Below are 25699 nucleotides of genomic sequence, written 5' to 3'. Positions count from 1 at the left end.
ATTTTCTTTATTCAGCATCCACAGAAGTACAGGTTAGTTTTTCACGTGCTTCTTGAGGGTTGTTAGAAACATATTTAAGTAAAAGCCTAACAATATCCTAAAGTCTACCATAGCAGACTCAGATATTCAAGCACTAACTATGGGAACTGTTTCCCTTTTGTGGTGCTAAACAGAGACCGAAGGTAATGACTATCTCATGAGATGAAGAAGTCCCTAACTACAGTTTGGCCAAGTCTGAGCACAACAATTGATTTCCCTTTCTATTAGTCTGCTGGGGCTGCTGTAACAAAATACCACAGACTGGGTGGCTTAAACAACAGAAATCTATTTCTCACAGCTATGGAGGCTGGAAGTCTAAGATCAAGGTATCAGCAGGTTTAATATGTCCTGAGGTCCCTCTCCTTGGCTTGCAGATGGCTACCATCTTATTGTGTCCTCCCAGGGCCTTCTCTCTATGTGTGAGCGTCCCTGTGTCTCTCCCTCTCCTTTATAAGGACAGTAGTCCTATTGGCTTACAGCCCCACCCTTATGACCTCCTTTAACCTTAACTTCATCTTTAAAGACCTAACTCCAAACACAGTCACATTGGGAGTTAGGACTTCAACAAATGAATTCTGAGGAGAGGCAATTCAGTCCATAACACCCTTCATTCAGAAATTTAAAAAAATATATTCTAGAGGCAATGTTACACTGGCAAGATTCATTTTGACATGAATGTTGTAGCTCTTCATACACATTTTTTTAAAAACCTCTTGTTTATTCAGTTCCTGTTACAGACCTTGAACCTGTTACTTTTACAACTGAGACCTCTGGGACCACATTAGGTAATGACCCTGTGCCACTTGCCTAGATCTTTTGCTGCTCCTTGTACAGTCTGTTCAGTCTCCATCCTCATCACATGGCTTTTCCTCTTTCACGAGATGACCACTATCATCCTGCACTGCCACTCGGCCACTGTCTTCACTTGAAGAGCCCTGAAGCCTCTTAAAAACAAGGTTCCTGTTGTTTTTAGGAGAGCGGGCATGAGCTTAGTTCAAAATGTTTACCTGCCACGTGGGGCATTTGAAATCATCACATCGCCTTGTGCTTCGTTGAACAGTGTTCTGTGTTAAAGCTGAGTTTCAAACAAATTGGGATCTATTTCCTCTCTAGGCTGATCAGCAATAACAGCTACTCTTAAGCTCCTTTGCCATCTAAGTTTCTAGATTTTTAAAAAACTATTTGCATGGTATGTTTGTTTCTTTGTTGGTGTTTTAAGTAATGATGTGTTTTATTACTAATTTGACAAATAGGCAATTATCCAAATCTGAAGTTAGGGTCTCACTGTGACCCTAACTTCCCCTCCCCTTGCACCAGAACTGGTCCTTCTCATTTTTCCCCCAGTGAGGAAGTTCTATGAGTATCTGATTACAAGTGCTAATTTTCATGCCTTGAATGAGTAATTTGACTGTAAACATGAGTTTGCCTCCAAAGTACCCTCAACCTTAAAAAAAAAAGATGCATTGGCATAAAATGAGTAAAAATTTTAAACTACAAATTCATGGAACTTTAAAAACTCTAACAGGTTTTGGAAAAACCTCTCCTCAGTACCCAGAGCCATACAATGTAGAATAACATAAGGCTTTCCTTTCTTTAGCTACCAAAGCATCAAAAAGACCTCGTCGTCCACGTCCCAGACCTAAAACCACACCAAGCCCTCAAGCACCTCAGACCAAACCGGGTAAATGTGTGATTCGTTGGTTTAAGGGTGAGCCATAGTAACCTGTCCAATTGAGGACGCAAAGCAGTGCCAAGCTCATATTCTCTCTAAGCATGAAGTCATGAGGCATCATCAGTAATGTCTCCTCTACCAGGTGTTGAGGAGAACATGACTGGGTGAGATACAGTTGATGCCAGAATACCCACATTCTTTTTATGTGTGAGTCTTGACATACATGTAGTATAGTTTTTACTATAAAATTCCAGTTTTACTTCTTTAGCAAAGCCAATATATTACGTTCAAGTAAATAAACAAATTGTAAGTACCTTGCAAATTCCTGGACCAATATTGCCAACTGTGGGTGATATGCCAGCTGTGGGAGACATTTCATTTCTAAAACTGTAAAGTTGAGAATATGTTTGCATGGTACAAGGGAAAAGATCAAGGTGGACTGGACTTGGACCTTGGACCTTGGGCTTTAGGCCCACTACAGGATTTGAATGCATGGAGGGAAATGTGACCCAAGGCAGAAGAACCAGAAGTGTGGTGGTTGGGGGTACCTAGAACAGACTGTCCTACTTCTCATGGTCAAAACCTGGCTGTTGATGATGCTACATTTGGATGGATCCATCCAGTCATTTGAAAGAGGATTTTGAGGACCTGGTTCAAGAGCTTAGATTTGATAGAGAGACATCAACAGTCTTTGATTTCCACTTTTTCTGGGCTTAGGCCAGAGAGATACTCTACTGAGTATTTCAGACTGAGTAACCATCTTTATCCTGCTCTTTTATTTGTCATGGTTTGGACAGAGGTCTCAGACTCTTTCCATAGACAAGCTCTTAGCAAGACCAACACCGTCCACATCAATGATTAATTTTTATATCTGTTTCAAACTTATAAACTGTCTATTGTATCCATGTTTACTTAAACACAGTAAGGGCTTGTTTTCAGCCTCCATAGAAGTACAGGTTGATCAGATTTTTTAAAAGACAGTTTCTTTTTTCAGTGTACGTTAGGTAAATGCCTAAAAATATTTTCCAGTACAGAGTTTTCCATATCAATTAGAATCCATTAGTTAAAACCTAGGAGAATTTCATGTTGCCTCAAGATATTTCCAGGGATAAGCCTAAGACTGACCATGACTATCGTTTGGCCAAATGTTCAAAGAACAATCCTCTACTCCTTCTCTGTTTTTTTTTTTTCTTTGTTTCTGTAGAAGGAATGATATATAAGCAAGTTTTGTTGGGGTGTGAATGTTCTAACTTTTCATGTATTTTTAAATCTCTTTGGTTTACTGTATTGTTTTTTTGGTCAGTTCCTGCTACAGTCCTTGAACCTGTCACTCTTAGACCAGAGGCCCCCAGAACAACATTAGGTAATGATAAACTGTGTTTTCAATGAGACTTATCCTGCTTGTTGTCAGACCCAGAGTTTCATCTTGCTCCATGTAACAACAGTTTTATTCTTTGTGGCCATTCAATTACATTCTTCTTAAAATTATGAAAACGCTTAAATTACCTGTTCTTTTTAATAGAACTAGTCATGTGTGACCCTACTTTAGGATATTTATTTGCCACGTAACCTGTTTGAAATTGTGTCATTCTGTGTTTTATTCCAGCGGTGCTTGTGGTAAAACTGGTTTTCAAACACATCCCAATCTCCCTCTTATCTAGACAGATAAAGTCATCAACAGCTCTCATAGGGCCAGGAGGATCCATTCATTGCACATCTACATTTCTACCTTTTTTCTATTTGCATAGTATTTTGTTGTTTTGTTTCCATTTAGGTAATAATACGTTTTTATTTTAATAGTTAGAACATGTACGAAAGATTGGAAGATTAAATTATAAACTTCAGATTGAGTATGACTATTCTTCATTATCCATTAAAATTTAGCAACAGTTCTTAACCTTTTTGTTGCCCAGTCAAGCTGCTCTATGAGACTTTGATTATAATTACTAATCTTTATTTCTTATATTAAAAAGTGATTTTTGTCTTCAAAGAATCTTCTTTGGTAAAAGAAGATATAAAAGGAATTATGTATGTGACAAAAATCTCAAACTAAACAGGCAAAAATCTAACAAGGTGTAGAAGATCTAGAGTCATGTTTTTTGCCTCCCGTAGCTTCCAGAACCATGGCTGATGTAGTTATGTAATAACCCAAGAATTTCTTCCTTCAGCTTCCAAAACATCACAACAGACAATTCATCCACATCCACATCCAAGTCCTGAAGTACCTGAGTCCAAACCAGGTAAACTTGTGTTCCTGGTTTAGAGTCCCAACAACCTAACCCAGCAGGGTGTTGAGTAATCCCAGTTTTGGGGAGTAACCAATACGCCCCATGAGAGTAAAGATACAACTCGTATTAAGCTGCAGTTCCCACTGTGGAGCTGGCAAGAAGAGCACAGTAGGGGGAGATCTGTGGGGCAGCTGAATGCCTCTTGCTTCCTCTGTAAAATCTTTGTCACTGTGCATTTTATTAAATTCCATTTATCTCTTGAAAATAAAGCTTCTTGTGAAAAATTAGGCATATTCAGTTCAAATTGACAAACACTAAGTGCCTTCAGTATCCTCCAAGTTGTATACCTCTAAAGATGCTAATGTATCAGATGTGGGAGACATGTTTTAGTCCTCAAACCTGCAAGACAGTTAAGAACAAAAGCATTTCCTTTGTAAATAAAATAGAAGATGGCATTAGGCAGCATCTATGCAAATACAAGAATGATATTTGGGTGCTACCAACAAGATGTGCTAGGGACATAAATATTTGGAGCAGGGAAAGATAAATTTAAAAAGAGTGGAGCCTTGAAATCATCCTAGTACATAGATGAGTAGAAAGATGGAAAGGAATAAAATCAGAAAGAATGGATATAAGTAGAAACCAACCAAAGGAGAAAGTCTAACTGTAATACTAGTATAAAGGATGTCTGACTTCAAGGTGGTAGTCAAAGCTTTTCTAGATCTTGATTGGTCCATGGACTCCCATGGTGGAGATCTTTAGGCACCTGATGAAGCAGTTGAGATTTGATCAAGTATATATCAGCAAGCTGTTCTTTGCTCATGAAGGCATGTTCTTTCTTTGCTTAGTCTGGAGGGATACCCAATTTGATTCATCATGCTGAGGCCTCAGCTTCTTTCCAAAGATAAGTTCTTAGCAATACCCACACATCCCACATTGGCTTATTAGTTAGAATCAGATCATCAAAGAAGGAGGAATAAGGAAATAGGTACCTGACTGAGGTATGGCTAATTTTTAGGAAATCAACTTTTACTCTTCTAGTTTAAGAGTTTTTATAAGTTGCTATGTAGTTCTAGAACCTATATTATACTAGTAAGATTCTTTTTGAAGTAAATATTTTGAGTTTATTTAAAACAATCACTTGGTTTATTTTTAATACTTTTGGTCAGCTCCTACTGCAGACTTTGAACCTGTTACATTCAGAACTGAGGCTTGGGTGACAACACAAGGTAATAACACATTGTGATCCTCTCAAACTCATTCCATCAACATTGAAGCTACAGGTTCTTTTGCTTCATAAAGCTACATTGTCATCCTCTGTTGTCACTCCATGATATTCTTCATCCTAAAAGAATTGAAGTCTCTGACTCTTAAAACAAGTTATTCCTTGTTTTTAAGAGAGCCGTGCATGAACCTAACTCAGGTCAACTGTTATACATGTAATCATCTGAAATTGTTTTTGTCATCTTGTATGTTTTTTAACCAATGTTTTGTAAAAGCTGGGTTTAAAAAGCAATTCTCTTGACTCTAACGACTATTATGGTGTCAGGGAGGGTTCTTTGTGGATCTAAAGGTCTACTGTTTTTTTTAACTGTGATATTTGTTCTTTAACTGACATTTTAGTTAATGACATGGTCTTATTTTAGTAAACTGTCAAAGAGTTTGTACCTGGCTATCACCACTACCATAATATTTTAGCAGTGATTCTTATCCTTTTTATTCAAGCAAGAGTTCTGTGAATGATTCTTCACTTCTTGAATTATTCTTCACTATTATAATTGACTCATTGCCAATGAACTTTAACTTGTAAAAAAAAAAACCATACTATTATAATAAGGGTGAAAGTTTCCAATTAAAAAGTTACAAAGACACATTTCCTAAAATATGAGGAAATCTAATAAGTTTTAGGAAACCTAGAGCCATGTGTCATGCTACCCATAGCTTCTGAACTACAGACTCTATAGTAACTGAAGGTTTTCTTTCTTCAGCTCCTAAAACATCAAAACGGACCCGTCGTCCACGTCCCAAACCTAAAACCACACCAACTCCTGAGGCACCTCAAACCAAACTGGGTAAATGTGGGTCTCTCGTTAAAGGACTGAGTCCTTGCAGCTCTTGGGAGTCTGGGTTTGATGCTAGTAGTGGGAGTGATAGCCGCTGTGAGCCCCATGTGGGTAAAGGCACAAAATGACCTGCTGCTGCTTCCCCATTAGCAAAGGAAAACATGATGGGGGAGACGCGCGTGGCAGCTGAATTCCCTGTGCTTTCTACACAAGGATCTACTCTTTTACTATGTATTTTATTTGCTTTTTCTTATTCCATTCCATTCTTCTCTTAGAAAAAAATGTCTTAAATAGAACCAAGCATTTTTATCTCAAGAGACAAACACGAAGTGCCTTCCGTCTCCCCACAGCCCATCAAGACCTGTGAGGGTATCACAGAAGCTGGCGGCTTGTTTTTACTTTGCAGTCTGTAGTAGAGTCAAATTCAGAACCTGCCTCAACGTGAAACATTAAAAGATTGAACCAAGGCAGTGTGTCTGTGCAAACTGAGCTGGTTTTTTTTTTTTTTTTTTTTGGTACACCGGCCTCTCACTGTTGTGGCCTCTCCCGTTGTGGAGCACAGCCTCCGGACACGCAGGCTCAGCGGCCATGGCTCACAGGCCTAGCCGCTCTGCGGCATGTGGGATCTTCCCAGACCGGGGCACGAACCCGTGTCCCCTGCATCGGTAGGCGGACTCTCAACCACTGCGCCACCAGGGAAGCCCTGAGCTGTTTTTTGTAGGGGTTATAAACATCTCTGAGCTGAAAGAGAGAAAAATCTGTGAAGGACAGGAATAAGGAGTTGGAACGAGGTTGGGTCTTAAAATCATGGAGATAGACAGAAAGTAAGGTGTAGAGACCAACCAGAGAGCACAGACTTCTGGAATAAGGGAGGTTCTGCTTCCAAGAGGTGATGAATAGTACTGAGTTTGGATGGGTCCATAGGAGCAGTTGAAGAAAATCCTTGAAAGTATGACTCAGAAGTTTGGGTCTGACCCTAGAAGCATCAGTGATCTCTTCTGCAACTGTCTCTCCCTCCTATCTAGGGTATGGAATTTATGTGATTAGAGCAGAGAGCTGCTCTTCTGGGCATCACACACTATATGTTCTTTATCCTGATTTGCTGAGTGCCTTTGCCTCAAACAAGGTCTCAGCCTATTTCTAAATATGAGCTCTCAACAAGATCTACAAGATTCACTTTGCTTAATTCTTTTCTATGGCTCCTTTCAAACACGAAAGCTATTTATTGTATCCATGCTTATTTAGACATGCTATTTTCTTTCTTTTCTTCCAGTTTTATTGAGATATAATTGGCATACAGCACTGTATAAGTTTAAGGTGTACAGAATAATGATTTGACTTATGTACATCGTGAAATGATGACCACAATAACTTTACTTAGTTTAATCCATCATCTCGTGTAGCTACAAAATTAAAGAAATAGAAAAAAAGATATTTTTCTTCCTTGTGATGAACACTTGGACATGCTGTTTTCTTAAAGCTTCCACAGAAAAGCCAGCTGCCATAACAGTTACATAAGTATACATTTGGTAAAATGTTTAAAGTTTCCTAGGTCAGTCTTCTACAATGATTGGAATTAGGTACTTAGACACCTAGGAGAATATCATGTTGACTTTATTGAGATATTTATCAGTTTGTGTAGGCTGTGACTATCTCATAAAGAAAGTTTACCTGGCTTTAGGTGACCAAATCTTTAATATCAAGTATGCAATTTCAGAAAAATAATTTCAAATTGTAATATACCTATTGAAGCACTATTATACTGGTAAGATTTAATTTGCTGACTTTTCACATGTGTTTATTTCCTTGCTTTTGACTAGTTCCCACTGCAGATCTTGAACCTGGTACTTTTAGAACTGAAGCTCCAGAAATCGTGGGTAATGAGAATGCGTGTCCTTCAAATAGTGCTTTTCCTGCTCATTGTCATACCATTGTAGCCACAGGTTCTCCTGCATCTTAAAACCATTTCTATACCCTCTGTTGTCATTCCATTGCAGTCTTTACCTTGCAATTTTGCTACGTTCTATGTCAGGTTATCTGTTGAATTTAAGAGAACTGTGTGTATACTAATTTCAGGATGTCAAACTGCTATGTAACCACTCAATGCTGTGTCATGTGATCACGTGCATTTGCTTAAATAGCATTGGCTATTTTAAGCTTCCTTTCAAACATGAATTTCCATCTATCCCTTATTTTCATCACTTGCTTTTTCCTCATCAATTGTGGAAATACCATGTTTTTTTGATTGTGTTACTTTTTATTGAATTAGTATCTATATGATTATATTGGTAGATCTCTTGTTTCAAGGAATGATGTTTTTAGTTAATGGTCAAATTTTTGAATGTGCCTGAGTCTTGAAGGTTTAAATGATGGGCTTTTGTGATAGAGTAGGCTGACTCTTCCTCCTTCTCTAACAGGGTTTGACGGAGTTTCTTAACTTTTATTGAATCAAGGACCACTTTGAAATTTTGATGAACACACTCCATTTGTTACATTGATCCTTATACTTTCAAACATATGAGCTCATTATTGTACCCACGATTATTGAAATAGTAGACATTTATGTCAACTTGTATAGAAGTACAAATAGACTGATAAATGCTTTTTCCAGTAGTTAGAAAAGTATATATTATATAAATGTGTAAAACGCTTGTCCAGCAGAGTCTTTCATACCAGAATCAGATAATCAAACATGTAGAATTTCTTGTTGACCATAGTGATATTGAGCAAAGTGCAATGGTGTACCTATTTTATGAGATTAATTGATATTCACCACAATTTGGTCAAATTTGCAAAGAACAAGTGCGTGTCTCTTTTCTCTCAGTCCTGAAGCTTAACAACTGGCTTCTGAAATTAGTCTTCAAGTGAATTTTTAAAATCTCTTTGGTTTATTTTATTATTTTTGGCCAGTTCTTCCTACAGTCCTTGAACATGTCACTCCTAGAACCAAGGCTCCAGAAACAACGTTAGGTAATGATATTCTGTGTTCCTCAACAATTTTTTCCTGCTCATTGTCAATCCATTCTATCATCATCATCATTGTAATAACATTATCACCAGCTTCATAAGACTATCTTGTCATCCTCTGCTGTTCTTCAACTTTATTTTTCTTCTTAATGAGTATGGAAGACTCTAAAAAGAAGTTACCTGTTGTTTTTAAAAGCTATGCGTGGACTTAGATCAAAATGTCTGTCTACCATGTAATCTTAATTGAATTTGTATCATGTACTTTTGTCTAAACAGTGCTCACATTTAAAGCTTAGTTTCAGACATGGAAATGTCTATGTCTTCTCTAGACCAATTAAATCATAACAATTTGTATGGTTCCATGGATGGGGGGCATATTTAATTTCTTAGTGTGAACTTACTATGGTTTGATGATACTCCTTACCTTTTTTAGACATTTACAAGACTCTTCATTTCTTGACTTAATTTTATGTGCGAGTTTTACCTCCGAAGAATCTTCAGTGATAAAAGAATTAACAAAATAGGCAACCATATTTGCATCTTTAAAATATATGTCTTAAATTTCAAGGAAATATAACATATTTAGAAAATCTGGAACCTTATTTCCAAAACCACCTTCACTAGAGTAATCCAACGTTTCTTCCTTCAGCTCCTAAAACATCACGAGTTCGTCGTCCACGTCCCAGACCTAAAACCACATCAAGCCCTGAAGCACCTCAGACCAAACTGGGTAAATGTGTTATTTCATGGTTTGAGGGGTAAGCCCTAGCAGCCTGTCCCAGTGGAGTCCCAAAGCAGTGCCTCCAATGGGAAGTAACAGCCTTCATGTTCCCTAAGAGTCAAGGCATTGAGGTGTGGTTAACAGCTGCTTCTTGGGTGAAGTTCTTGGTCTCTCTTATTTATAGCAAGATTGGCATAGTCACTCATGGTTATTTATTGCTATATCTACATTTAAACACATTATCAATTTATTATAGCTGTGAGTACATAAACATAGGTATTTTTTTCAGCTTCCAAGAAATGTAACAAGTTACTTTCACATATTTTTTTGTGTATATTGCCTAAACAGATTTTCCAAAGCTAGCTTCCATATGAGAATCAGAAAATCAAACACCTAGGAAAGGCTCATGTTGACCATACTAAGATTCATAGCAGAGTTCAAAGGTTGTGCCTATCTTCTGCAATGAATTATTCCTAGCTACAGAGACTGTTTGCTTTCTATGAATGCAGAAGTTTAAAAAAATTGTCATTTGAAACTAATGTTTTGAAAGAAAAATTAAGACTTTCTATGTGTGTTTAAACTTTCTTGTGTTCATGTTGTTGCTTTTGGTTAGTTCCTGCTACTAGCTTTGAACCTGTTATTCATAGCTCTGAAGCTCCAGAAACAACATTAGGTAATGATTTTTGTGACCTCATTAAATGCTTTTACACTCATTAAAAACTCACTCCATCACTGTCATGGCCAGAGTTTCTCCCGCTTCCTTCAAGTGCTATTGTAATTCTATTTCATGCTTCATCTTTTACGTAGTCAGGATTCTTAATTAAGGTGCTACCTATTGCTTTTAACAGTTGTCCCTGGATCCAGCTGAGGAAATCTATCTTCCATGAAAACCCCTTTAACATTTCATTATATGATTTCAGTGAAGAGTCTGAAGTCCAAATTGATTGCCTTCTATTTGGTATTTAGATCTATAAAATGATAATAATTAAGTACCATGAAATTTCTCCGAGCAACTTACTTTCTGTAAGATTTTTGTGATATCCTCATTAATCTCTTCCTATTTTAAGGAATGAGGTTTCCCTGTTATATTAAATTACCAAAAACAAGTTGCTTCCTGGAAGTGTCAATTCTAGTGAATCTAAGTTACAGGCTCCCCCATCATTGATGAACTTGACTATTCCTTATTCTCCACAACAGTTTAACATTGGTTCTTAACCTTTACTAAGTAGGAATCTCTCTGAGTATCTAATTATACACATTAATACCTATATCTTTAAATTAACAAATTTTGGTCTCTAAAACACCCTCAGTGATAAGGAACAAATTAGATTGGTAAAGTAAAATTTTTCAAACTCAGGCAATAAACTCAAGAAAATCTAATATTTTACAAAACATTGGTACAGGTACAATGCTGTTGATGGTTTCTAGACCTACAAATACAATACAACTCAATATTTTCTTCCTTTAGTTTCACATCATAGGGGAAGAAATCCTTCTCCTAAACACTAAATTTCCCAAAGCTTCACAGTTTAAAAATCAAGAAAATCTATGGTTTTCTGTTTAAGGAGTCCTTCCAGCCTATTGCAGTTGGGCCCCAAGAGTGACAGTGATGTGGCTTGCTAACTTGCATTTCACACCTCTGTGCCCTCTAACAGAGAAGGTAGAATCTCTACAATTTCATGTGGACAAGAAGGTTCATGGTTGGAGATTTATATGGTAGCCAAATGCATAAGGATTCTCTCTGACAAAAGATGCATCTTATTCAATTCTCTTAGCATTCTATTCCATTCATTTCTTTTTAAAATAGCATTGCTTCTTTGTCTTAGGTAAACAACCATTTCCTTGCCCTCTGTGGTCCCAGCACCACATTAGCAGTTGAGTAGGGTAGGGTGTAGAGCAGAGGAAGAGATCAAAAGTAAGGGCATGTTTTACCTCTTGAATAAAGTACAATATAATTGTGAAGAAAACCTGTTCTTGAGTTTTTCTTAGATAGAAGATAATTTGCTTATACAAAAGCAGCTTGTTTGGTAAAAAACTTTAGAAAGAAAATACTTAAAGGAGTCAAGGATCTATGTGGGCTGATAAAGAATAGTTGAGCTTTGAAATTAAGTAGGATTTGAATTAGTGGTTGGAATGGTGGGAACAGCAAAATAAAAAAGTTTTGACACCTATTGAGGGTACCCAAGGGGGTGGTCAAACTGGAACATAGAATAAAACACTCCTAGATGATACGGAACATTTTGTTAATGATACTGTAGGAAATACTTAGAAAGCCCTTGTGGGAATATAGATTCAGATACAGTAGTCATTGAGAACCTCAGTTTTTCAAATAGGCTCTTCCTTTTTATAGAAGGATAATTAAAATCAGGGATCAGCAAATCAGCAAATTTTTTTATGTGAAGAGTTAAATAGTGAATATTTTAGACTTTGCAGACCATTCAGTCTGTCACAGCTACTCAATTCTGCTGTTGTAACTTGTAGGTAACCAAAGCCAAGATGTAAGTGATATGTAAATATGCCTTGAATCATCTTAGTTTGTAGGTGTGGCTGTGTTCCAATAAAACTTTATTTGAATTTCATACCATTTTTACATGTCATAGATTATTACTCTTCCTTTCATTTTTTTTCAATCATTTAAAAATGTAAAAATCACTCTTAGCTCACAGGTCGGGAAGAGGGCTGGATTTGGGAGGACCATAATTTGCCAATCTCTGCTTTAAATAATGCATACTCTGCATTGCCTCTCCATAACCCTGTGATTCTGAAGGTCTATGTGTTGCTACCTGTGAATTAAATTATCCATAATTAGTTTGACATCTTAGACCCTCTTCTTTCAGCTCCCACTGAACTGCATACTCTTATTTTGAAACCAGTGACATCACCAAGCCTAGAAATAACACAAAGTCAACCTGGTAAATAGATTATTTAATCTATCTGGTACACCATGAGCTTCAGGGGGCATACCCCAAATGTTGTATTTCCAAATATTAAAAAATACAAAAGAATACACATTTAACAACTCTGTATATTGTACATGCTCCTTCCATGATTGCATACTGGTGTAAATTAGTAATACATTATTTCATGTTAATTATGTTATTCAACTGTATAGAAATAATTATCTTCATTTGGGTTTGCTCTGTATAATATTAGAGAATAATCACATATCTGATTAAGTAGTCAACAGAACCACTTAGAAGAACTGATTTTATTCTTTACCTTTATTTTTCACTAAGTTACAGACTTGTGGTTCTTTTTAGTAATAAGTTAAACTTCTGCTCTGCTATGTGAAAAGAATGCTCATTCAATTGTGACCATTAATGAAGGAGAAAGTTCTCACTTCAGTAAAGATAACAAAATTTCACCTTACACAATATGAGCCTAAACATTATTGCCTTTCAAAATTAAAAACAAATTTTAAAGATCATACTTTTCAATGCTATTGCAACTCTCTGACATTTATTTTGAAACACCAGATCTTATTTTTAACATAGGATTGTAATTTCTTTTCATTCCTTTTGTGTATCTCTTAATTAGCTAAATGGCGTTTTGATGCTTATGTTGATGGAACAAGGTTCTATGGTTGTTAATGATAACTTAAAATACTTATAAAACTCTGAATTCGGTTATTAGAGTTTCCTTTAGGGATAATAGTACTATTGTTATTATGGTAACGGCTGACATTGAGCGCTTACAGGTACAAGGCACTTGTCTAAATACTTAGTTTGTATGAATTCATTCAATGCTCACAACAACCCATCCTTGATCAATTTTACCATTTTGTGTTTTTTGCTAGTTTCTGAAGTCCTGGAATCGGTTACATTTAGCACTGAGTCATCAAAGGAAGCTATAGGTAATAACGTTCCCCAATGGGAAGTCAGGTATATGTGCTTTTCCATCTCATTGTGGAAGTCATTTTGGGATGTCCTCATGCTTTGTGACATTTCATGGCTCCTCACGTATTGCCTGTGCTCATCCAGTGAAACTTGACAGTCAAATGTTATATACAGCCCATTTTGCTAGTATCTGCTGTGTTGCTATGCAAGTTTCACAATTTCCTTGCTTAGTTTCCTCTCATTGTGAATGCACAATTTCATTTTTTAATATTCTGATCACTTTTAATACAAATATGCACATCCTACTTTTCATTTTCATATTGTTTTTAGGATTCATCCCCATGCTTTCAAAGGACTCACTCTATGTCTTTTTCTCACTAGAATCCTTAAACAAAAATAAGGAAGTGAAATTATCTGCTTTGCTCCAGGTAGAAATTGCTGTAGACCCTGCCAGTTATCGTGTGTGTGTGTATGTGTTCCACACTGCACACTGCCTTCATTTTCTGCCTTCATTGTAGTCATCTTTATAATCTACCTAAATGTTATTTATTCTCACAAATCTATCTACTTAATTAACCTCTGTTTTAAAATTAAACAGTGTTCCATTAAAGTGGGTGCTATGGGCTGTCCACCACTAACCCGCCATTCCCTGTTTCTTCCGTAGCACCAACTGAAATAGATTATGTATATTCCACTGCCAAAGCACCACTCAGGCCAGAGGAGTCAAAGACTGAAGGTGGTAAAGGTTTTCATGCTTCTATTCTTTTATTCAAAAAATTTTTAATTAGTATCACATTTCATGGAATTTGAAAGTTCAAGCTGGGGTACTTAATCTACAGTGGAATAGCTTTGAAGGGCTATAGCTTCTAAAATTCTTGAATTCTTAAAATTAAAATGATAAGTGACTCTCTGAATACAGAAATTTCGGTTTCTCTGTGGTATCTAAATATTGAGGCATAATAAATTTGACAGTTAATGACAGTTAAAACATAAATATTAGTTGGAGGATTAGGGTTATAGAATAGGATTTCCCTCTTGATTCTTTTTTCTTATCCTAATCCATTGTCCTATCTGTAAAAATGTGATGCAGATTCTCAAGAGAATGAGGTGTGTTGATATTCAAGAAAGAGATACTTGACTGTGGCCTAACATCTTAAGCTTTTTAAAATTGTTCTCCTTTGTTTTGATACAGTTGTGGAATCTATTACAAATGTGTCTGAACCACCTGAGATCACGCTAGGTAATGACACACCTTGGCAGTTTTTGCCCTCATTGTCGCCATCACCTGAGAACCCAGGTTCTCCCTCATTGTGAATTCATGTTGCAACATCATTCTTTGTCATGGCAGTTAATTTTCTTTCTAGGTGCTTCTATTCATAACCATTGTCCAAAAAGTGTCTTCTCCCATTCAGCTTTGTATCTAGACCTTGATCTCTCTCTACTTCAGTCACTGAAACTGTCAAATCTAAAGTGTCTTTTTTCCTAATGTTAAACATTCTGCCAGCTTGGTATTACGTTGAATACTTCAGATAATATTTTTTGTATGATGATCCATTTATACCTTCTGCCCTAGCAACATACTTTCCATTAACACTCATTTCATCACATTCATTTACATGTTTGATTTTTTTCTTCGTTAGTTAAACAAAATTCAATGCTACTGAATGGCTTATGCCTTAACATTTAAAATTTTTCTCCTTATGGTTCCTCCTGAACCTATCTTTCTAGCACTATTGGGGATGTACTAGTGTGGAGTGAGGATTTTAAAAGTAAGGCTATTGCTTACCTTGAAAGTATTTTGTAACCTGGCATCTCTAAGCAGCTTTTAAACTAAATGCATTATGAAGAAGTAGGAGTGCTATTTTGCTGTAGACTTGCAATTTGCTTTCTTTTTTCCTTTAAAATCCACTTGTTACCATCTGTTCTGTCATCTGTACTCAAGGTGTGTGAAGTGCTATAGTAACCCTGGGTACTTTCCTTCAATTACCATAGAAACATCACCTCTGCCTTCCCAAACTGTAATCCTACCCAGCCCAGATGAGCCTCAGACCGAACCGGGTAAATACGTTATTTTGTGTTTCATGTAGAAGGTGAGTGTTTGCAGAACTTACAAGAATGGAAAGACAATATATATGGGCACTATTACTAGTTATCAAAAGCCCTAACTTAATCACTGCTCACAGTATTTGACCCTACCTTTCTGATGCCCCACTCCTCCTTCTATCCATAATCTGTAGCCAGTCATATGGCAGTGTTGTGAACATTATTTAGGATATAACTGAAAAACACCTCTCAGCTACTCTGCAAGTCTTTCATATAGAAAATAGTAATGTTTCTGGTGAAGAACATTTGTATTCTTTTTAAAATATAAATATCCCAATTTTAAATACTTTATCATCTTGACTAGTTTTACAAGGTCTGTGGTCATATAAAAACTATTTTAAGATAGTTAATTTGTTTAAGATTAACCAAAACCTCCAGAAATACTGGAGCATTCCACAAAAAGGGGTACAATTGGTCGGTCATCTTGTCATTATTCAGGTCCCTTACTACTTTCTACTGCTCCTTCCTGTGGCAGTTTGGCCATTTCACTGCATACAAATAAGAGAAACTGAAGTCAAACTGGTTACTTGGCAAGTCATAAGGGTTTACTTGATGGTGGAATTTGAAATATGGGAAAACAAATCATCGATGCGGATAACTAAATATTCTTCTTACAAGGGAAGATTTTCTCAATATCTGCAGGCTCTCTTGGAATGTCAGTTTATCATAAATAAGCCCAAACTTGTATTTTGATGGCCATTAAACTATTTTATATGGCTCTATTTCCAAAGGAGATATGGATATTAATTTTATTCATTGTCCTCTAAAATGTCCTGTTAAATCCTGTTAATATCCTTTGCCTCTTAAACTCTACAGTTTAATTTTTACCAAAATTCCACACTGACTGCATTAACTGGATCTGTGTCAATTATCTCTAACTTTTCTAAAGTTTTGTTAAATAGCTTTAATCATTAATATGATTGAAATATTTAATCGTAGATACTATCAGTGATACTAATCTCATTCTGAATCATTTTTTATAGAATTGCCTCATGACATGCCTTTACCTGCAAGATGGTCTCTTATACCCTGGGGAAGCAAATAGCCTATCAGTACCAACTTCGGCAAGCAAAGCAGTTCAGAGTCAGAATATCACAAGACTAAGGACACCATAGAAATATAGAATTTTAGGGTTGGAAGGGCTCTTAAAAATCCTGTTACTGTTGATGAAGAACCCAATGTTGTAGACGGAGTGATCCGCAAAGCGAACTCTAAATCTCCCAGCTCCAGGCTCCTAAACCAGTGTAATCTCCAACATATCTTGTTCATCTCTCCACAGGCAAGAAGATTCCACTGAAACGATTGCATGCCTTGTATATTTTGACTATCAGGAAGAAGTCCCTACAGACTCAGCTTCTTCTTTTATCTAATAACTCTTATTTTCAGCAAGCTTTTCTTAAGGTGCCTGAAACTCTGTGACCTTGAAACCATTTTGTTTCTTCTTATCTCTCTTTATCCCAAACACACTGAACCCAACCAAACAAGGTATTTCCACAAGCTGCGATCTTTCATTTGATAATTCTTTTCCTCCAGCAGGATAAACTTTTAATTTTCTTGGTGAAGAAATAATTGATTTTTTACACTGAATGTCCTAGAACTTCTTTGGGAATTGCTCAGCAGAAGAATAACTTTCTTCAATAATGTATCCTTTCAATTTCTGTTCAATTTTTCTTCTCCAATATGACCAATAAAAATTGTGTTTTGTTTAACAAGATTAATTTTTTTCCATTAGCACTTACTATTAAGATACATTCATTTTCTAGGTATATTTGGAATGTAATGTGCTTTTTATTTAGAAGAAATTATATCTCTTTGCACTTAAAATATTATACTGGGTTATTCTGATAAAATGATGTGAACTTATAATGATGAATTATTTTATTATGAAATTTATTTTTAACCTGTTTAATAGGTATTTGAAGTGGATATTTCTAAAATTCCAACAGTTTCATTTGCCAGCTGAATATCTTGGATATCTTTAATGTGCTGCCTTGTTTTTTTTTTTTTCCATTATGATAAGAAAATTACCTTCTTATACTTTGTGGCTCTTTGGGAACTTTAATTGCTGTGTATTTAGGTCTTCAATTACTCAACAAACGTCTCTGAGATCCTAGAGGTTTAGGTACTGTGACTCTTGAAGACCTCAAGAGCTCCGAACCTATATCCTTTCTTTTAGTGCCCAAGCAGACACCGCGAGCTCCTCCCAAACCAAAAATATCTCCACGTCTAAGAATCCCACCGACACAGCCAGGTAAATACTTATTTTATATTCTGGCCTGAAAAATTTGATGTTAGTAGAGTTACTCTGTTGAATTATATAGCAAGTTAGGTTTTTAACCCTTATAAAATAAGACTTCCTTTGAAACCTAATAAATATTTACATTTATTTTTAGACTTTATCAAAAAGTATATTATTGGAGTAGCTTATTCCAGAAGCTTCCCTGTTGTTATATTATTTGAGAGGGGGATGGAGGAGAATGGAATTTCTTAAAAGAGTAGCCTGCCTACTCCCTTCACTTCTCACAGCTTGAGAAAACCTTCCATGGTCCTTGAATGTCCTCCCCCTGCCAATCACCTAATTTCTTTTTTCTTTCAGTCAATTTTATTTAACATTAGGTCATGAAGATTTTTAATATATATCCTCTTCTGTAAAATAATAACATAATATTGCTTTGGTTGTTTTGCTAGGAATTTTGGGAAGGACCTAAACAAGAGTCATTATAAACTATTTTTTATTCTGTTCAAGAAGCTCTTACTTGAATGATTGAATGATTAACTCTAACCCTAACTTCTCAACCAAGATCTTGTCCAGTTCCTCTGACTGTTTTGGCAGATCTCAATTTCAGGCTACCATAAAATTGACATGCCTCAAAGAAAGCTCATCTTTCCCTCCTTTCAGTTTCTCATTTATATCTGTTGCAGATCCTGAGCATTTTACATCGATTTTTATCCTCTTCCTCATCTGGCCTCTGCAGTCCATCAGTTTTTCCAGACATCTCTAACATTGGTGCCTACTCCAAGCATATACCCAGTCATGCCTAGTCTATTGTCATGAATCAACTGATCTCCTGTCTCTCTTCTCTCCTAATTTAAAATTGTACCACCCTTGGTGCTTAAGTGGCTGATTAATTCATTTCATCAGTTAGTCACTTAACAACTACTTATTGCATGCTGACCTCACACCAGACAATGTGCTAGACACTGGGAATGTGAAACAAAATTTCATCCTTCTGTAGTCAAGGAAGTTATAGTCTAGGCCAGTCCCCTAAATCTAAATTTATTTTTTATACATGGCCCACTTCCAAAAAGCATATGAAGTGCACCTACCCAATTTACTAGGAAAGGAACCCTAACTATGACCAGTGGTCTGGGGAAAGGAAAATGTTAGCAGCATCAAAATTATGCTTGATCTAGGTAGTAGCTCTGAATTACCAACACAAATTCTTTAATCATATCTCAGTATCCCTACTGAAAGAAAAAAACTGTAGATGTGGGGATGGTCTTTAATATCTGAGAGGTATTAACACTTTCTTTAATATTTTTGAGAGAAATTTTACCTATTACTTTTTCTTTGAAGGAAAACTCCTTAAAAAACAGTTCCATTTACTACATCTAGCTAATGATTTTAAATCTGCTTTAATGTATTTTAAAATGTGTTTTTATTTAATTACTAAAACTTTGCTAAAAAATAATATGGGTGTGATATGTAAGTAGATGAAGGTACCAAAGCAGCAATCATCTGAAAGAATAAGAAATTTAAAATAATAACAAAAAATAAATTTGAACTATTAATATATAAGAAATACTGGGAAAAATAATTGATGATTAGTGAATAAGTAATGAATAATAGAATAAGAATAAAAAACAAAGCAAGTATATTAAATTTGTGGATAGGAAACTAAAATCTAACTTTAAGAAATCAGCAGATAAAATCACGAGAAGAAGCTCTCAACCTTTTATGTGAATATAAAGCATAGAACAAATGAGGCAGAAAAAGGAGAAATGGAAAGAAATAAGAAAGCATAAAACAATGAATGATGGAAAAGAAAAGAAAAGATGAGAAACAAGAAGTGCTGGAAGTTAAGACATTGAGGATATAAAGTCCTCATTAGTAACATTTTAAAAAGTAAAGGAGATATGAACTAAGAAGGAAGACTTATTCATAATTTTATCTTTTTGAGCCGTACTCTGCACTTATAAAAATACAATATAGTAAATCAGGAGCTTACTCTAATTTCCCATTATGACACTGTATTCTAAGTTTCAACTTTGTTTGATTTTGATTTAGACCTTTAGCTAACCTTCCTCGACAAGGTAAGCAACTTCAGAATGGATAGATGCATATGCTCAGTGGTTCCACTCTCACTCTGAAACCCTGGAGTGACCGCAGACTACAACAAGAGAGCATCCTGATTCTGTCCCAACTGAGCAAACTCCCAGCCCATCAGCATCTCCCCTGGAAAGTAGCTACAATCCAAACACTTCTAGCTTTGTCAGGGCAACCTAGTGTAAGGGGACTATTTGGAAAATTGATCATGAAAAAATGCACTCTACTTATTCCTCTTAAAAGTGGGTGAAATTAGGATCTCTCTTACCCAGGAATATATGAGCTTTACTTAATAGATCCCAGCAATACCCTAGGTTTTTATAGTCTTTCAAGGATATTTGTGTATGTATACATATGTATCACTCAGTAGTTCAAAAACAAATATTTAAACCCTAGTAGTACTCCCTCCTTACCCCTGGCTAGCTGTTGTGAATTTCAAAAGGCCATTTGAATGGGAGAATGTTCTGTTCGTACGTGCAATATCAATATCAAATGCAAATTATTATTGTTGGGCTATAAGGGCATCATCTAACAATAGTGTATACAACTTAAAGAGCAATGCAATGTATTCATCTACCACTGTTTTCAGAATGAAACTCTGTAATTGGGCATGCCACCTCATTTATACTTAAACTATGTTGATAAATTAGATAGCAAAAGTTAAATTTACTATATTTGGCATTTGAGGGGATAGTGGGATCAAAAATTTGGAAGAAACCATCAAGAATATTTCATCATTAAAATACAGGTTTGATTTTTAGATTCCTATGTTCATAAGTGATAATGAACAGTCCTGTTAATGATTTTATATCTAGAAATCTTATAACCATCAAAATTGCTCCTAATTCTTGAGGGGGCAAACAATGTGAAAAGCAAAATATACTCAGATCCTTCAATGTCAAATTTGTAAAGATTCTCCAGAAGTAGAAACAGATATTTATAGGGGTATAGCTTTCACATCATTTTGACATTTCACACTTAATTCTCACAATCACCCTTTCAGTTAGGACCGGTTTATTAATTCCACCTAAAAAAATGAGGAACAATTTAAAATGTGACCTGCAGAGCTGGGATATAGCGAGCCCAAGTGTTGGGACCTAGCAGTCATATCTGGACCTCAGTGTTCAGGTCTTGTCTCTGGTGCTTAATGATCACGTGACCCCAGGCAAATAGATTTAAAGTGAAGCTGATAATTCCTTCCTCTCAGCAGTACGGTGAGAATCAAAGGGCATAATCTTATGAAAGTACTTTTGAAATTGTAAAATGAGCTATAAATAAAGTAGACCTTTTTTTTTTCCCCCTGGTATCTATTACATTTGCACCTTGTTACTCCAAAGGAACAGCTGTGGAAAGACAATTTTGGTTTGTGAACATGTCATTTAAAGGTTTATTTAGAACCTAACAATTGCCGGAGATGTAGAATGCGAGCCCACCCATTCCATTCCGTCGCCCACTTCTCTTTCTGCTGTTGCTGAGCTGACTTTAAGCTGCTCTTTTCCATACTTCATGGGATCCCATTCTGACTTCACTGAATTCATCTTCACAGAAAGACATAGGGATGGGTTTAAGAAGTCAAGCAAACATCCACAAAAGAAGAACACTCTTGCATTAATTAAATTGCTATCTCTTCTGAAATGATGTTTTAAAAAAATCATTCATCCTGTTCTTATGCTTAGTCAAATTTTGCTGTTTCTCAGATTTCATTTTTCTTAACGTATCTGGAATTCTAACTGATCTATTTTTAGAGCTTAAGGTTTATTTTTCCATCTAAATCCCATTTCAATACTTTTTTAAAATCAGTAATCAGTCTTATACTTTGTCATATCTTATGTGTTAAGCAAGACTGGGAGATGCTAAAACCAAATGACTCATGATCCGAGCTCTCTCTTTCAGCTCCTAAGGTGTTCCAGCATGTTACTCCGAAGCCAAAGACATCACCAAGTCCAGAAGCGTCCTATACTCAGCCTGGTAAATGCTTTATTTCATGTTTAAACCAAATGCATTCTACAGTCACAGTCTGCTGCAATGAAACATGAGGACTGATGGATGTGAGGTCCATGTTTCACTTCTGTTCAGGTACCACGTTGTATCATGCATGATATAATCATTTCAAAGTGTTCATAAGAGTTATCTAAGTGCTCATATGGTAAGCCATTGATATAATCCAAAGGCAGAGAATTATGCCAAGGGTAGAATGCTTCTTCTAGAATTAAAATTCTCTTATTTTTTGACTTCCAAAAAATAACCTACCAATGTTAACTATGCTGTGCTCATGTTTCACCAAGATAAAATAAAGAATTGGGGATTTTCCCACAAAAATGATAAAATGATGTTTTACAAATGGAGGAAATGATGTTTAACCATTTTCTTGGGTTCAAACATTTTACACTATCCAGTATTGAGGGTCTTTTTTTTTTTTTACTTTTAAATTCTATTTTACCCATTCATGGAGCAGTTGCTTGAGTCAAGAAATTTGTTTCACACAGGAAAAAATGATTTCTTTAGTTACAGATCAATTTCTTGCCTATCATTTGAGAAGGCTTTTTGCTCCTTTATGGGGGGAATAATCTCATGTTTGTGGGAGTAGTCAAGGTAGGGACTGCAAGGACCCAGACATTTCTCTAGATCCTCAAGTGACCATACAAAGCTGCTGTTAGCTACACTAATTAGTTCACTGTTGGTTGGCTAATAAGCCAAACCAAGTTTTTAACTAGAGTATCTGAGAAATACAGTAAGTTCCCCCCCCGCTTTTTTTTAAGGTGCAATTATTATAAATTCTTAGATGGTCCTGGAAGCATATAGAACATTCCTAGAACCAAAGGATTTCTGAGCTGTAGCTTGAATGATGGCATTTTGGAGGCAAGTGAATTCACTTGCTATCATGTTTTCCAGGTTGTATAAGCGCAGGGTGTTACTGTCGCTGTGGGATGGCTAGGTTGTTGCAGGTGGTGATAGGCTGCAAAGAGCCTCTTTTGCCCTGAAGTCTAGACTTTAAATTAGTACTGCTAAGTGCAATAGTCAATATTATAAATGCCAATAAGGAAAAAGCTGATCTTCCCACTTGCAAAAGGTCAGCTTCTTGTTTTCAACTGAGGAAAAAATATGTAACGGAAACGAAGTCATTACAGATAACAACAGTAGATATGAGCGATTATATTCACTTTTCGTTAGAGAAAGCAATACTATTGGTCCTGATATGACATAATCTCATTAAACCAATATATCTAATAGTTCAACTTTTTCTTCCTTTTTAAATGTCTACTATTTGCCTTAATTCCATCAACACCTTCTTTTTCACAGACACTCTGATCTGTACGTTTGAGCCCTGGAACAACAGCACAAACGCTCTCTCTGGAGCCTTCATTGAGCTTATTCTATTGACTCTCCAGTTCCAAATGTTCAGATTGAATTTTGTCTCTAAACCTAGTGTTGGTGCTGCCATTGTGTCCATCAGGGGTTCCCCTATTGCTCCAGGGGTGTGATGCTACAGGAAGAATCACAGGCAGTCTTTACTACTATTTAATGTTCTCCCAAGTGTTTTAACAGACTGGATTCAAACAGTCTTGGGGTTGTATCTAGGCTCAGGTTTGCATCCTAATGAGCCCACAACCTTGTTTACTGGCTCCTCAGAAAACAGGGTAAATTACATGTAAACTTAATGTGTACTTGTATCTCTATCCTTTTTATAGAGATAGATGCTCTATAAAAATGTAAAAAGTAGTACTGAAATCAGGACATAGTTATGTTTTAACACAATGTTTATCTCAAAATTTATACTGAGAGATAGAAGTGACAAAACTGAATTTTTAGACCGGTACCAAGTAAGTCAGTCTCGGATTATCTGTACAGCTCTTTCATTCTATAGATTCCTAGGTATAACACAGGTTTCATCCAGTTAGGCCTTTAGAAAATATCTTTCAGTCACTCAGTTGAATTATCTACAACACTTAATGAGGAATCTAGACAAACTGAGCCCACACATCATGTCCAGAACCAAAACAGAACTGGCTTTTCTTTTGATCTGCCTTGGAGGAATGCTTTTGAATTCAGAGAAAAGGACCTGCCCTGATGCCTGGCTCAACAGAGCTGTGCCTTCTTTGTAGATTTGTTTCTGTACCAAGGGCTGTCTTGGCTTTGTTGGAACTTCTGTCACCACAGAAGTATTTGGATAGACTTCAGTCATCGGGAGCAAACCAGGGGCAAAAAAGTTTAGATTTCAGCAGGCTATCCAATCCTACAAATGTTCTGTAACTGCTCTCTTGGGCAAATTCTAATTTGCAGTCACACATCAGCATTTTTGCAGTTAGGAAAGAAGAGACTAATGCTAAAATGTCTTTTGGAGATGGAATTGCTAGGATGTAGACAATGACTGAATGATGTTATGGAGAGAAGGATGACACTGTGATTTCTAGCTTGGGCAGGTGGTAGATGATAATACCATTAACTAAGGCAGGGAACACAGAGGGAGGAATGAAGGCTTGTGTTTGTACGTGCTAGGTTTGGAGGGCCAGCAGGACTGGTGGTTGAAATGTATTTTTGGATATCTAAACAGAGGTCGATATTTAGGATGTAGATTTGGGAGTCATGTGTCTACATATAGAAGGTTCTTAAATCTTGTGAGTGAATGACATCATCCAGGAGAAAGTACAGACAGAAAATAAGAGATCAGAGATCAAAGTCGTAGGGGACACAGTTATATTTCAAGAGTGGACAGAGGAAGAGGAGCCATCAGAATTTGCTGTCAAAAGATCCAAGTAGCAGGAAAGAGGGGCTCGGGAGGCAAGACAGGGAAGGGCAGCCGTCAATGACAGTGAGGTGGACAGGTGTCAGAAGAGCTGTTGGACTTGACAGTGTGGGTCCAAAAGCCTGCATCTGAAACCTGTGGGCCAATGCTTCAGAATTCAGCAATTTTCAGACTTTGGAAAGGTAAAATAGCACATATACCGTTGATTACAAGCATATTCATAAGTCTGCAGTGGGAGGTATGAACAGTCACACTACTCAGGGTGAATAAAAACTGCAAATAGCCTCAGGTCAGTTCTAGTCAGGTTTTACTGTCAAATAAGTTAAGAAAAAAAAAACACTTTCTGTCTTCAGAGCATTTTGAACTTCAGAACTATGGATGAGGCCTCATGGATCCGTGGGTGTGGGAGTGGGTGCAGGAGATCGGGAAGCCAGTCCACGGTGAATGGAGAAGATGCAGTTAAGAGACCAGGAAGCAGAGGCAGATAGAGTTTTTAGATGAAGGGAATAAGAGCAAGAAAGGGATGGTTTGAAGGGGAAGCCATGTCAAGGAAATGGTTATTAATGTTAGGATGTTGGAGCATTTGAGCTGTTTTATGGGTGGAGAGGGAGGAACTCATGGATAAATGGAAATATGGACTAACGGAGAAAAATAGAAGATAATAGAAATAATGGAAAGTAAAAGGCCCCAGAGGAGACGGGAGGGAAGGTGATCCAAGAGCACAGGTAAAACTCTGCAAGTGGTCTCTGAAAGGGCAGGAAACCTGCTTCCTCTCAGACTGGACCTTAGGGTACAAGGTTAGAATAAAGGAAGAGGGACTCTGGAGGTGAAAAGGGTGTGTGGTCTATGTGTGTTACTTTTCTAAGAGAATCTCTTTGTAGCCTATTGCAGGGGTAAACCTTACTGAAGATTCCTTATTCCACCATCTCTATCAGAGAGCGACACCTTCATTCTCTCATCTGCTCTGGCAAAACATTCATGCGTATTCATTTACATTTG

At 36.5% G+C, this 25699-nt stretch overlaps 1 protein-coding gene across 6 annotated transcripts in view; it reads left to right on the top strand.

Moving 5' to 3' along the window:
• Positions 1 to 25699, top strand: part of ABI3BP (ABI family member 3 binding protein) — a 258654-nt gene that overhangs the window by 169630 nt on the left and 63325 nt on the right. For 4 of the 6 annotated variants that reach the window (XM_060010560.1, XM_060010558.1, XM_060010559.1 and 1 more), the window contains 17 exons: positions 765 to 824; positions 1637 to 1720; positions 3015 to 3074; positions 3880 to 3951; positions 5109 to 5168; positions 5928 to 6011; positions 7823 to 7879; positions 8913 to 8972; positions 9619 to 9699; positions 10304 to 10363; positions 12528 to 12602; positions 13487 to 13543; positions 14191 to 14262; positions 14719 to 14766; positions 15519 to 15584; positions 17806 to 17880; positions 21850 to 21924. In XM_060010560.1, coding sequence (XP_059866543.1) covers positions 765 to 824; positions 1637 to 1720; positions 3015 to 3074; positions 3880 to 3951; positions 5109 to 5168; positions 5928 to 6011; positions 7823 to 7879; positions 8913 to 8972; positions 9619 to 9699; positions 10304 to 10363; positions 12528 to 12602; positions 13487 to 13543; positions 14191 to 14262; positions 14719 to 14766; positions 15519 to 15584; positions 17806 to 17880; positions 21850 to 21924 — 1146 coding nt within the window. The remainder of the gene's footprint in view (positions 1 to 764; positions 825 to 1636; positions 1721 to 3014; positions 3075 to 3879; positions 3952 to 5108; positions 5169 to 5927; positions 6012 to 7822; positions 7880 to 8912; positions 8973 to 9618; positions 9700 to 10303; positions 10364 to 12527; positions 12603 to 13486; positions 13544 to 14190; positions 14263 to 14718; positions 14767 to 15518; positions 15585 to 17805; positions 17881 to 21849; positions 21925 to 25699) is intronic. The other 2 variants (XM_060010562.1, XM_060010563.1) reach the window with 2 other exon arrangements.

This window comes from Delphinus delphis, chromosome 4 (assembly GCF_949987515.2).
Source record: "Delphinus delphis chromosome 4, mDelDel1.2, whole genome shotgun sequence".
Lineage (NCBI taxonomy): Eukaryota > Metazoa > Chordata > Mammalia > Artiodactyla > Delphinidae > Delphinus > Delphinus delphis.
The sequence above is the reverse complement of the archived record's forward strand: the minus strand, read 5'-3'. Positions and strand labels throughout refer to the sequence as shown.